Raw genomic sequence first — 12,462 nt, 5'->3', positions numbered from 1 at the left:
TCCAAAGTTTCCATGAGGGGAAAAAAATACCTGCTTTCTGACCACATCTAATCCAGATTCTCTTGAACTCCCCAGGCGTGTTCTGAATAGGACATGCTGCCACCACCACTGGGCAAGCCGAAGGCAAATGGGGTCTCGGGGGATTTATTAAACAATGTTGTGCCTTTCACCCCAAAGTGGTTTATAAATGAGCCATCCAGACATTGCTTCACCGGTCCCTGAAATGCAGCCACCTCTGGGGCTTAAAGCAGCGTGGTATCTCTTTAGCAGCCTCTCAGCACAAGTTTAGGACTGGATCTTTTCTGGTTGAAATCAGAGGGATGGGAAACAAACCACAGTTAACCAAATTGCAATCCAGGCAGTCTAACTCTTGTGATGAGCATCGTGGTTTGGATCTTTAATGACCAGGAGTGGCCAGGCCTCTGTTTGATGTCTCGATTCAACAGCTGCTGGATCTAGGGCATCGGATTCAGTCCCTGGTTAGGTCAGTTTCACTATTTGCTTTTCCGTGATGGCCACTCCTGTTCTGACATGTTCCTTCCCTCGCCGCTGAGGATTAGAGTCAGCCGCACGGAGAAGCTAGTGCTAATCATGTTTCCTTTTCTTTTTTTGTTCTTTTCCTTATTGAGTCAAACATTTGAGTCAAAGCAAAAAGTCAGTGGATTTTCAGGGGAGTTGCTGGTGCCCTGCGGGAAGGCAGTGCGGCCCAGTGGTTAGAGCATGGGATTCAGGAGACCTGGGTTCTGTCCTAGGCTCTGCTGTGTGACCTTGAGCAAGTCACTTCCAGTCTGTGTGCCTCCATTTCCCCATCTATAAAATGGGCACGGTGATATTTGCTGGCCCTTGCAAAGCGCTTTGAGCTCTCTGGATGGAAAGTGTTGAATGAGAGCGAGGAACTGTGCATTGTTTTTCCATGTATGCATCAGCTCTCTTGATATGTGGTGAAAGGCTGGATGTCCCACAACACCGGTAGCTATTCGCCACTGTCACGTTTCCTGGGGTCAGCTGATTGCTGCAGGGGTCAGACGGGATCTTCGTCTACCCCTGTAACGATAATATCGTCTCTTTCTATAGCATCATTCATCATGTGTATATGCAGCCCCACGGACATGCAGCCGCCTCTGGGGCGGAGGGTGGCAATTGATAGGTGCAACTGTAGGGAGAGGAGGAATTCCGGCCAAGGAAAATAGGGCAGATCCCTACTCTTAACGCCCCGGGATCTTTAACGTTCACATCCAGTGAGACGGGATTTGGGGGTGTGAGGTTTTGCCCATGAGCAATAAACTGTAAGGAACTTTATCTAGCTAGGAGAGAAAGGGCCGCTGTGAACTGATGGATGTAGAGCTCTTGCGCACGGAGCCACCTGTGTAGCATCCTATGGGCCCGCTCGGCTGGCCAGGTGCAGCGTGGGCATTTCGTTTCGTAGACCACCATCGCTGAGGATCCCGGCCGGTTCTAACCTGGTCCGCTTCCTCGCTGCGCCGCCCGCTTGGGAAGCGCAGGCTGGAGCAATGATGCTTGCTGCTCCCAGAGGCCCTGCCCTGAATAACTCCGCGCCGGGGAGCTTGGAACAGCTGTCGACTCTTTTCTCCTCGCCTGCGCTGCAGCGGAGCGGCGCTGACCCATCCTGCTGGGCGAGGCGGGGGTGGGATCCCTGGATCTGAACAGGGAAGGAGTCTCTCCCGAGCCCTAGGAATGGGAAGCCGCGACCCTCACTGAGCCAGCGTGGCTCAGGAACAAGGGGTCAGCTTATCCGAACGGAGGAGCTGGGCCGTTGGCTTCAACCACTGCCACCAACAAAGGGCGTGCTCCCAACCCGCCCAGCCGCCCAGGGCGGGACAGCGCAGGGGCGTCCCACTCGCTCAGTGGCCAGGGCCGCATTACCCGCCATGCTGGGGGCTGAGCAGGGCGTGTCAAGCTCACCGGGAAGAGGGCAGCTTTGCAGACCTGTCAGAGAACAGCACGTGCCTCCAGGGCCAGCAAAGCTAAAGATCATATTGAAAGACGTTGTCAATAAAGTAAATGCATTTGTGAGCCCTCTCTTCCTCTCTCCATTCATGTGCCCCTCTGGGCAACCCCCCCCCCTCACCCCATCCTGGCGCAGCTTCCCACCGACGTAGCCGCCGATCTTTCCGATCCTTTGGGCACATTGTCGGAGGCTTTAAAATGGCACCAAGTGGGAGCAAAGAGAGAGTTCAAGGGAACTCGCTGACATGGTGTTTAGAGCTTTGGGTTGCCGCTGCCGCCCAGGAAGTGGTTGCGGCTGTGTCTGGAGATTGCTGCCACCCCACCCAGAGCCTCTGAGAAGCAGACCTCGCACCTCCTCTCAAGGCAAACCGAAAGCCGCTCGAGCTGAAAGAAGCCGAGCTGAGCGGCGCTGGGGGATGTCAGTCGTTTGGGAGTCTGCGGGGGTTGTGAACCCCAACCCAGGGCACAGCAGATGTTTCTAGGGTATTTGCTGGGGTGTGTTGTTTCTGATGCGGGTTGCGCTGTGGGTGTGTGACAGAGAGAGAGAGAGAGAGAAGGGTAGAAATCTTAATAGGTTTTAAGCCCAGAAGGGATCACTGTGATCTAAGTCCGGGGTGGCGAAACTTACCGATCCTCCGAGCCACATACAATCATCTTCAGAAGTTAGAGAGCCAGGCACACCCGCTCGGCACTTCTGCCCTGCGGCAGGGCGGGGGGGCTTGGGGTTTCAGCCCCACAGGGAGCACCTGCCGGTACTGAAGCCCAGCCCTACAGGAGGCACCTGCCGGGGTTCAGAAGTCCCTAGACCAGGGGTTCTCAAACTGGGGGTCAGGACCCCTAAGGGGGTTGTGAAGTTATTACATGGGGGGGGGGGTCATGAGCTATCAGCCTCTACCCCAAACCCTGCTTTGCATCCAGCATTATTAATTTTAAATATATTTAGAAGTGTTTTTAATTTATAAGGGGGGTCGCACTCAGAGGCTTGCTATGTGAAAGGGGTCACCAGTACAAAAGTTTGAGAACCACTGCCCTAGATCTCCCCCCCCGGGGAAGAAGCCCCTAGCCCCACCATCCGCCGCAAGGCAGAAGCCCCGAGCTCTGGTAGGTGGAGAATAGGGGGGCTCCGTGAGCTGCATTTAACCGTAAAAGAGTGGCCTGTGACCTGCAGCTGGGCCACCCCTGGGGTAGACCATAGGACTTCATTCTTAATGTATTTCCTAAAAGACATGCTTTGAAACAATCCCCAAACTGCAAAAGAAATGAGCAGAGTTCTGTGACTAGTAATGCTGCGTTTCTAGGGTGCCTTCTTTTTGTGTGCACAGAACTCAAAGTGCATGTTGCAGCCATTTTACAGATGTGGAAACTGAGGCGCGGATCAGGGAAAGTGACTCACCCCAAAGTCATGCAGCGAGTCAGTGGCAGAACTGGGAATGGAATCCAGACTTTCAGGCATTTTCCCCTGGGTCCCCAACCACTTGACCACACTTCTCCCAGTGATGTGGGAACAGAATCCAGGAGTCCTGCCCCCACTTCCCTGCTCAGCACACAGCATTTGCCATAGCCAGATACCGTCACGGGTCCGTCTAGTCTGATATCCTGCCTCCTGCTGTGACCAATCCCTACTGGAATTCCAAAAGCTAAAAAATTGTGCAATGCTCTCCCATGGGGTAAGAGGTTTCCTTCCTGACCCCTGCCGCTTGTGCCCTGAAGCATGAGATCTGTTAATCAGATGTATTGTTTAACTGAACAACAGCACAACCTCTGGACTTGGGAAAGCGTGCTGCTGGAAGGCTACCTTGGCTGGCGTGGGGGAAGCTACATGACGTGCAGCCTAGTAACTTTAGGGCTCTTTGTGTTCCTCTGAGACGGCTGGAGACCTCAGTGGACAGGGGTATTTCCAGCTTATGTCTGCTTGGGCTGACTGAGTCATTCTCTTCTCTGCCACAGTGCCCTGGATGGAGGAGACGCTGTAACCCAGCCCTCTGGAGATGATGGTACCATAGCCATGGCTCCGTGGGATGCACGCAGGGTGGGGTGTAGCTGGAATGGAGTTGTGCCCCACAGACTGCCCGTGCTCTGATGCATCCTGATAAGTCTCCTAACCAAATCTCTCCTTCCGTGATAGGTGTGGCCAGCGCAGGGGACCTGAACGGTGACACACAACCCTGAGAGCTGAAGGGGAAAGTGACCTTCCCCCGCTTCCCTTGGGATTTCCTAGCCGAGACCAACTACACCTGCTCCATGGAGTGACTCAGAGCTGGGCCTGGGCTGCCATTTCTCTTGGGTGTAAACCCTCCCAGTTCAAGTGGGAGTGAAGCCGGGGGCCGGAGGAGCCTTGACCACATCTGGAAGCGGAGCGACCAGAGGGTGAAAAAAAGAAAAACTGGAAGCCTCTGCGAATATGAGTGACTTTTGGCACAAGCTCGGCTGCTGCGTAGTAGAGAAACCACAACCGGTAAGTCGCTCCCATGTAAACTTGTCACCTGTTGATGCTGTCAGCTTGGGACGGGGTGGGAGGGAGGTACAGTGCAACATGGCCACATGGGGTTTGCTCTACCAGATCAGCCTATTGCTCCCTGTAGTCTAGTACCCTGACTTCATCCTGACTCCTGCCCTACCCGATCGGTTCATTGTTCCACTTAATCTGCCAGCCCTGGAGGAGAACTTCTGTCAACCCACCCCGTTGTCATGGTTACAGAGCTAGCTGCATCTTGGAGTGCAAACCCCACCTCCCCGGTGTCCGGGCTCTCCTGGGCTGGAATTCTGCAGTTCTCCACCCCTAGCCCTTGTCTACATGGGGATGCTCAGGCTTTGTCTACGCTAGAAACACTACACGGAGTGTAGAGACTTACTACAGTGACAGGAACTGTAGTGACATCCACCTCTCGGAGAGGCGTGAATTTTTTAATTCAGATTAACTTTCCTGAGTGTCCCCATGGAAACGAGGACTTAGACTGGGCTCTAGGCTACAACATCCTGTGCTTAGGCAGTGGGGCTGACGGAGCTTGGACAGCTGCGGTTCTTCCCTTCAGAAGTCGGGGACCAAAGCGTCGGTTGTTTTTAGCAGTAGGAACAAAGCATAAGGGAGGAAAGGATTGTGGAAGAGGCTACAGGCGTCCCCGATGGTAAATGAGGCAGGCGTAGCTTCTTCAGTCACCCCCCACAGGTGCCTGTGTCTAAGGGTTGGTCTACAGTGAAAAGTTACGTCAGTCAGGGATGTGAAAAATCCACACACACCCCAGCAACATAGTTAACCTGACCTAATCACCGGCGCAGACAGTGCTTCCGAGCTACGACCTGTTGGGAAGATGGATTAACTGCAGCGATAGGAGACCCTCTTCTTGGAGTAGGCAGTGTTTTACACTAAACTGTGACAGCGGTGCAGTTGGTGTAGTTGTAGGTTGGTTGGTTGGTGCCGGAGATGAAATCATCAAGCTAACAGATCTGCCATTGTCTCTTAACAGCTCTTAAGTGTTTGCTGAGCGGTGGCTATCTAGAGCCATTCTTAGCCTTCCTGCTTGTTTCTCTCCCCCTCCTCCCCCGTCTTGAATTAAACCAATATATTCATACAGTAACATCCCAACAATCAGGTCAACGCACAGTAGTCATCGATTCCAGAGCAGCTCCAAATCCATATCACCTGTCTCCTGCATTCTGGATCAGACCATTGAGCCATCTAATGCTGAAATCTGCTGCCTCTGCAGAAAGAGGCAAGGGAGAAGCCCCCCCGTTATGCTTGGCCAATTGTGCAGTTCTGCAGGAGAGAGATTCCTTCCTGGCCCCTGCCTCAGTCAGCCCTGAAGCATGAGACTTGGTTGCTCTTATTTTAGGCAGCAAAGCTACAAAAATCGTTTCCCAGCCCCATTTGGGCTCAGTTCAGAGAAGCAGCTTCCCAAACGAGGCATCATGCAGCTCCCCTTGTTTGTTTGCTCTCAATGACTCCAGTTCAGATCTGCTCAGTGTAGAAGTAATACTCTGTTTTAAGTCACGGTTCTGGGAGAGTGAGCTGGATTCGGCACTAGCTCGTGCATCGTGAGTGCTTAAAGCTTCTGCAGCAGGAATGAACTAACCTGGTGGTGAGCTGGAACAGAACCTAGCTCACCCTCCCAGAGCTGGGCGCTGGGTCTGTAGGGCTAAGCGGCCAAGACTCTAAATACACATGCAGGGGGCAGGACGATTTGCTTAGGAAGGAGCCTTCTTCTGAGTCACTTTTCAGACTAGAACCACGCTGTGAAACATTCTGGCTGGATTTAACTCTGCCCACTGAAACGTCACCACCTCATCCGTGTCCAGGGCTGTCTTGCTCCCTTGCTCCAGCCCGGGCAGCGTTTGTTCAGGGGGCTAATGCATCTTCTTTCCTGGCTCCCCTTTTCTGCACTGAATCATCGTCTAGAGGAGCAGTTTGTAGCGAATCGGCTCCCCTCTGCTCTTATCCTGGCCAGCCCAGAGGAGCAGGTATCTGGAGCAAGGAAGCCCGTGGGTGTTAATGCAGAGGTTTTGCCCTCCCGGCACATGTCCCAGGATTTCAGAGGGGGGTAAAGAGATACAGAGAGGCTGTTCCAGGGCTGCAGAGGAGAAGGCTCTCGCACCAAGGGGAGTAAGGTGGTGCTGAGGGACAGAGGCCAGTGGAGGAGGGGAGCAGGGTATCGAGTTCTAGGGGGTCAGAAGGGAAAGGAAGTAACTTGCCCAGAGTCACGTGGTAGAGCTGGCAAATAAACCCAGGAGTTCGGATGCCCAATCCTGTGCTTTACTCATTAGACAATGCTCTTTGCCATCTCCCCTTCCATCTGCTCAGGGTCCTCCTTTTGTCTGGCTTGCTTTGCTCAATCTCTAGGTGTTTGTCTCCTCCCCCTAGCCTCAAGCACAGATGAACGCACGCGCGGGCAGCTCCGTCAGCTGGGAACTGGAGGGGGTGAGCAGTGCCAGCCGAATACCAGTCTGCAAAGCTGCATTGGTCCTGGCACCAAAGGCCCCTTGGCGATAAGAGCCATGTTCCCCTCCCGGGGAGCAGAGCGCGGAGACAGGAATCCACCGGCGCTTGCTGCCAACTTCCAAAGCCTTCATTAATTCACTAGCTTGTTTGGGCCTTTCTTTCTCTGGGCTGGAATGTGCTTAACCCTTGGCGTGCCTGGCCCGGGGCAGGCCGAGTGCACGGTTGCTGCTGGGTGTGGTCCCTCCTCTGCAGGTATGTGGGGGACGCACCAATTGGACTAGGTTGCAGTTAGAGGTTGCACCAAGGTCTGACCGCTGAGAGTTATTGTGTGTGGCTCCCTGCTGCTGTGCCAGCCTCCCCTTTCTGCTCTGCTGCCAGCCATCTGTGCCTCCTCCTCTCCCCCCCCCCCCCCCCACAGGCAGTTCTCATAGAAATCTAAAAATAATCTTCTGCCCTGAAATGCGAATAGAAACTTGCGAGCTGGTTCCCTCTGGGGCCCTGGGCTGCTTGGAGTATCAGCATTAACCCTTCCAAGGAAGAGTTTGGGTTTGATTCGATCAGGTTCATCCTTCTCCCCCTGTCGCACTATCCCCGTTCCTCTGCCCCATCCACCTTCCTCCCAGGCACCAAGAGAGGGTCTGGTGTAAACCCCCATATGGCGCTTGGCCCTCTGGCCAGCTCATCTTTTAGGCCACCCCTTCCAGGGTTACACCTTCCAACAGGACCCACTGACCCAGTGCTGTCCCCAGCTCGAAGCTCAACACCAGTGGTTGGCGGGGAACCCAGCCCACCCCTCCAGCAGATTCCAACCCAGGGACCCTACCAACCAGCAATCCAGGTCCTCAGGTCCCTTCTGCTGTTTCCCTGGGCTGCTTCCTACCAGCCTCCCTATCTTCTCCTTCCTCCTTCCGGGTTTCTTGTCTTGCTCTTCTTTCATGGCAAACCAGGCTTGACTGGTTAGTCTATCGTCGCCACCAACTACCTAGCAGTTTATAGTCTCTTGTTCTGCCCTGTGTCTATCAAGTAATGGAACCACACCGTTCTAATAGTGCCCCCTTTCCCCAGTAGTTTCCCTAAATAGCCTCATGTAACATTTGTAACCTTAAGCCATTTCAATTCCTCAGAGCTCTTCCCTTTCTTTATCAAAGCCCTTCCATATCCAGGAAAGGTGAGCCATTGTTTCTTCTGCGTACACATAGTCCACCTTTGTGTTTATTGATTCGAAAAAGATTTGCATTCAAACCACAGGGGCCGATTAATACTCCACACAAAATCATTTCATTTTTCTCATCCGGGCCCTAAGGTATGTCATTATCCTCAACTCTAGGGCACAATCCAAAAAATCTTTTTCCTTTGGTTTTTTGTTTGTTTGTTTGTTTTTGTTTTAATTGATCCAAATTTTTTGCATTCTTCTCTTAAATTTTGCTGTACTAGGCTTTTGAATTCCTGTCTACTCACGAGACAAGGTGAGGTAATATCTTTTACTGGAGCAACTTCTGTTGAAGAGCTCTGTGGGCTCAAAGGCTTGTCTGTCTCTCTCTCCAATAAAAAGCAACAGAGGGTCCTGTGGCACCTTTAAGACTAACCGAAGTATTGGGAGCATAAGCTTTCGTGGGTAAGAACCTCACTTCTTCAGATGCAAGTAATGGAAATTTCTGATTTCCATTACTTGCATCTGAAGAAGTGAGGTTCTTACCCACGAAAGCTTATGCTCCCAATACTTCGGTTAGTCTTAAAGGTGCCACAGGACCCTCTGTTGCTTTTTACAGATTCAGACTAACACGGCTACCCCTCTGATACTCTCCAATAAAAGAGATTCCTTCACCCACTTTGTCTCTCTAATAACCTGGACTGACGTTGCTCAAACACACGGAAGGGTTTTTCTGTATCAAGCCTCCCGTTTCTTACAGTGCTTTTAGCTGCTTTGTCTGCCATTTCATTCCCTGTTAGCTTGAGATGGGCTGGGATCCAAGCTAATGCTACATGCATCCCCATCTGTTCTAGTTCGGTTATGCAAAATATCATTTCATTGATTTTTAAATTACTTCTACATACGGCGACACCCCTTTTTGTTATTGCAATAAGGCTTGATATTGAGTCAGAAAAGATGACTGGCTGCCACTGCTGGCTGTACATCACCGATCCAGTTTAGTGCCAGCATTGTTGCTACTAGTTTGGCTGGCATGATGGCTACAAAATCGGTTATTCTTTTAGATGCACTAATTCCTGACTTTTGGTACACAATATGCTGTTTCCTGCTCTTCCTGGTTTTTTTTCTTTTTTGGACCCATCTGTACATATTTGACAAAAACGACTCCACTTTTCATCTAGATACTGGTACACTTAATTTTTTTATACCTACTGTCTCCTATTTATCCGTAAGTTTTATCAAATAAATCTAAATCCACATTTGGACGTGTGGTTTTCCATCCATAACTAATTTTCCCATGACTAAAAGTTTTCACTTCGTTTAGCTTTTCCTTGTCTTTCAACTCCTGCATCCACATTTTAATTGGACGGCATGTGGAGTTCTAACGTTGTAAGTGCTTTAGTTCGCCTACTGAAATCCCAACAATCCTCATACACTTGTTTGGTATGTTTCATCACCGTAATCCCCATTAACTTTGGCCCAGAAAGTTAGATCCGGTAGTTTCATTTGTGGTGGAACTGGCATTTCACTAGCAGCTGCCTGTAGCGCTCCTATGGGTGTTGTAATAAATGCACCACACACAACTCGTAGTGCCTGTGCTTGTATTCAATCTAATTTATCAAGTTCTGCTTTTGATGCTTACCCAAGAGCTTGGCAGCCATAGCTGATAGATAACTGGTCTGATTTAAGGCTCCGTATGCCATCAGCTGTGTTTTCTTATTCACCCCCAAATTAGTCCCAGCAAGACTTTTTAAGCAGGTTGATCCTTCCTTTGCATTTATCTTTAGCAATCTGTATGATCTTTCCAAAGTAATCTATCAAATATACCCCTAGAAATCAAAACCTTTTAACTCAATCTAGTTGTTCTCTATACAGACCCAGTTTACATTCCTTCATAGCTTTCCTCTTTGTGAAGAACAATCCTTTTGTTTTACAACGGAGAACTTGAAACCCACATGCATTTCTCCAGGCTGAAGTCTCTCGTAGTGCTTTGTTGAGTCTCTCTTTCCGGCCACCTCAGCATTCCTGCTCCTAACTCATCCAGCACAATCCTCTGAAAATAGAGGGACACCAGCGCTTATTTGTTTTGAAGATCTGTCCCACTATTAAATGATGCCGGGCTGATGGCACTTCCCTGTGGTGTACCATTGTTAAAATGATATTCGACATAACTTTCCCCACTCTGACCTGCGTGGTCCGTTTACTCAAAAATTCTCTAATCCATTCACACATTCTTCCCTTTATCCCCACTGCACCTATGTTGTGCAGTCAGCCCCTTTCTGATCTCAGCTTCTTGGCTTTATAATACTGGTCCAACTCTTCCCCTGCTGGGTTTCTAGCTCAGTTGACCCTGGCCCATTTTTCTCTCAGGTGAGGCCAGATGACTTAATTGGCCTCATGGGCTCTCGTTTGTGGCTAATGTGGGCTGCACATGCCATGGTAGCGTAGCTCTGTTGAAGTCAGGGGAGGAAAGTCTGTTTATTAGAGCTGGTCAGGAAATGGGAACGTCTGGCATTTTGAAACCTCCTTTTGTCCCAAATGAGAACAAAGTGTCCAAATTTCAACCTTTGCCGCACAATGAAATTTTGAAGACGTCGTTTCAGAAACATCAAAACAACCTTATTGACGTGTTCTGTTCTGACTCTTATTCTGCATTTTCATTTCAACTGTAATGTCCCCTATAAATTAGAAGTTTCAATGACTTCCCGTCAATTTTCAACGAAATCGATACGTTCCCATGAAATGTTTGGATTTTGTTGAATCAGCATTTTTCGGTGGCAAACCGTTTGGTTGGAAACATTTTTGACTAGCGCTGCAGTTTATGCCCGTTGAGGAGCCAGCCCATGCCCGGAGCGGAACAATGGTCCAGCCAGTCCAGTCCCGTCTCTGACCGGAGCTGATGCCGAATGTTTCACATCCTGTCCATAATGCAAGCAACGCCAATACTGTGAAAAGAACCGGGCCCTGTATTCTGCAATTTGGATCCCCTAAGCTGCCAGGGGAGCCTGGCCAAAGGGTTAGATAGGGAACGGGCTGCTTCCAACCTGGGCATCCCAATGCTGCTGCAGCAGCCTTTCTGCGCTCTGCATCCATCCTCTCGCTTCCTATTGGAAGGACAGCGTATTTTGAAATATTTCCTCACAGTTGCAGCCTGGGTTCTCGGCTTCAAAGCGCCGGTCTCTACAGCTAGCGGGCGTTGTGGCCAGACATCCTCTCAAAACTTACGCAGAGTGTGGTGTGGGGGGTGGGGAGGTGAAGTCACTGTTTGCTACCTGACAGAGGCAGAGAAGTGAAGGCTGCAGGCCAGCAGGAGATCTGATGCGGGGATCGCAGGCCCCATTGGCAGCTGAGCGTGGTTAGATGTAGCCACGTCATGTTCACGAGCCGTGGTTAGATCTGTCTCTCACCTATCGCTGGAGTGTCTAGCGCTTGGAAGTCCCCCTCCCTCTCCAGAGCAGTTAGGTTTAACTTACCCTATTTGAATGGGGGGGTATTTCCCCCCCCCATATCCCTCCTTCGTTCCACAATAGACGTCCTCTCAAACCCGCCCCCATGTTGTGGGTTGGGAAGTTCAGCTGCAGCGACCACTCTTGGGCTGGCGGTAGGGCAGGAAGGTTTGCTCACTGCTACTGTCTAAGCTCCTGCCCTGGGATATCTTAAAATCCTTTGACGTCTTCTCCGATGGGGTTCTGACTCTCCAGCTGGGATGTGTCTCCCTCTCCTTGTGTTTGCCCGCAATCCGCAGGAAGTACCCAAGCCAGATCAGACCCATGGCCTAACTGGCCTGCCTTTGGCAGTAGCCACGAGCAAAACCCCTTGGAATGCACCTAGCCGGTGGGCACGAGGCTGTAACTTGGGGGCTGGCATAGGGTCTCGGGGATCTGCTGCCTCACTACATTCATTCACCCCAGCACCAGGTCTGGGGGCCAGGAAGGAATGTTCTGGTCAGGGAACATCAGCCAGGCCCTTGGCCAGGACGTGTGTATCCTCTATGGAGCGAGGATCGGGCAGGCGATGGATTTCATGTGATTACCGGGGAATCCCCTGTCTCCGGGCGTCCTTCCCATCTGAGATGCCCTCCTTCCCCAGCCACTCTGGGGACAAACTTGTTTGGGCTGGCTGAGCTTCTGCTTTCTGGGTCTCTTAATGACTCAAGCTCTGGAGGCTTGACACGAATCTTCACATACACACACTCCAACAACTTTCTTCCATTTCATGGGCTCTGGGCTAGATTCCGCTCTCACTCCATGGACTTCAGGGTGTTATGCTGACTCTAGCAGCGGACCTGACAGCAGAATCTGGCCCACAGGGGACTGATTCTGGCCCCTGAACGCCATTCCAGCAGTGCAAAGGGCCTGTGAAGAGGTGGCTAGGGGAGAATTTCCCCAGAGCAGGAGCAGCACAGGGCAGG

The 12,462-nt window shown here is 51.3% G+C and overlaps 1 protein-coding gene across 2 annotated transcripts in view; it reads left to right on the top strand.

Annotated features, from left to right (window-relative positions):
* The window catches only part of CDC42SE1 (CDC42 small effector 1), a 50,704-nt gene that overhangs the window by 23,615 nt on the left and 14,627 nt on the right, over nt 1–12,462 (top strand). Inside the window, exons 1-2 of one of the 2 annotated variants that reach the window (XM_065420262.1) lie at nt 2,311–2,451; nt 4,094–4,423. In XM_065420262.1, coding sequence (XP_065276334.1) covers nt 4,370–4,423 — 54 coding nt within the window. In that variant the 5' untranslated portion in view covers nt 2,311–2,451; nt 4,094–4,369. Of the gene's footprint in view, nt 1–2,310; nt 2,452–4,093; nt 4,424–12,462 lie in introns of those variants that run through there. The other variant, XM_065420264.1, reaches the window with a different exon arrangement.

The sequence above is a fragment of the Emys orbicularis genome, chromosome 20 (assembly GCF_028017835.1).
Source record: "Emys orbicularis isolate rEmyOrb1 chromosome 20, rEmyOrb1.hap1, whole genome shotgun sequence".
NCBI classification, from domain to species: Eukaryota; Metazoa; Chordata; order Testudines; family Emydidae; genus Emys; species Emys orbicularis.
Note: the sequence above shows the minus strand (reverse complement) of the source record. Positions and strands in the feature narration are given on the sequence as shown.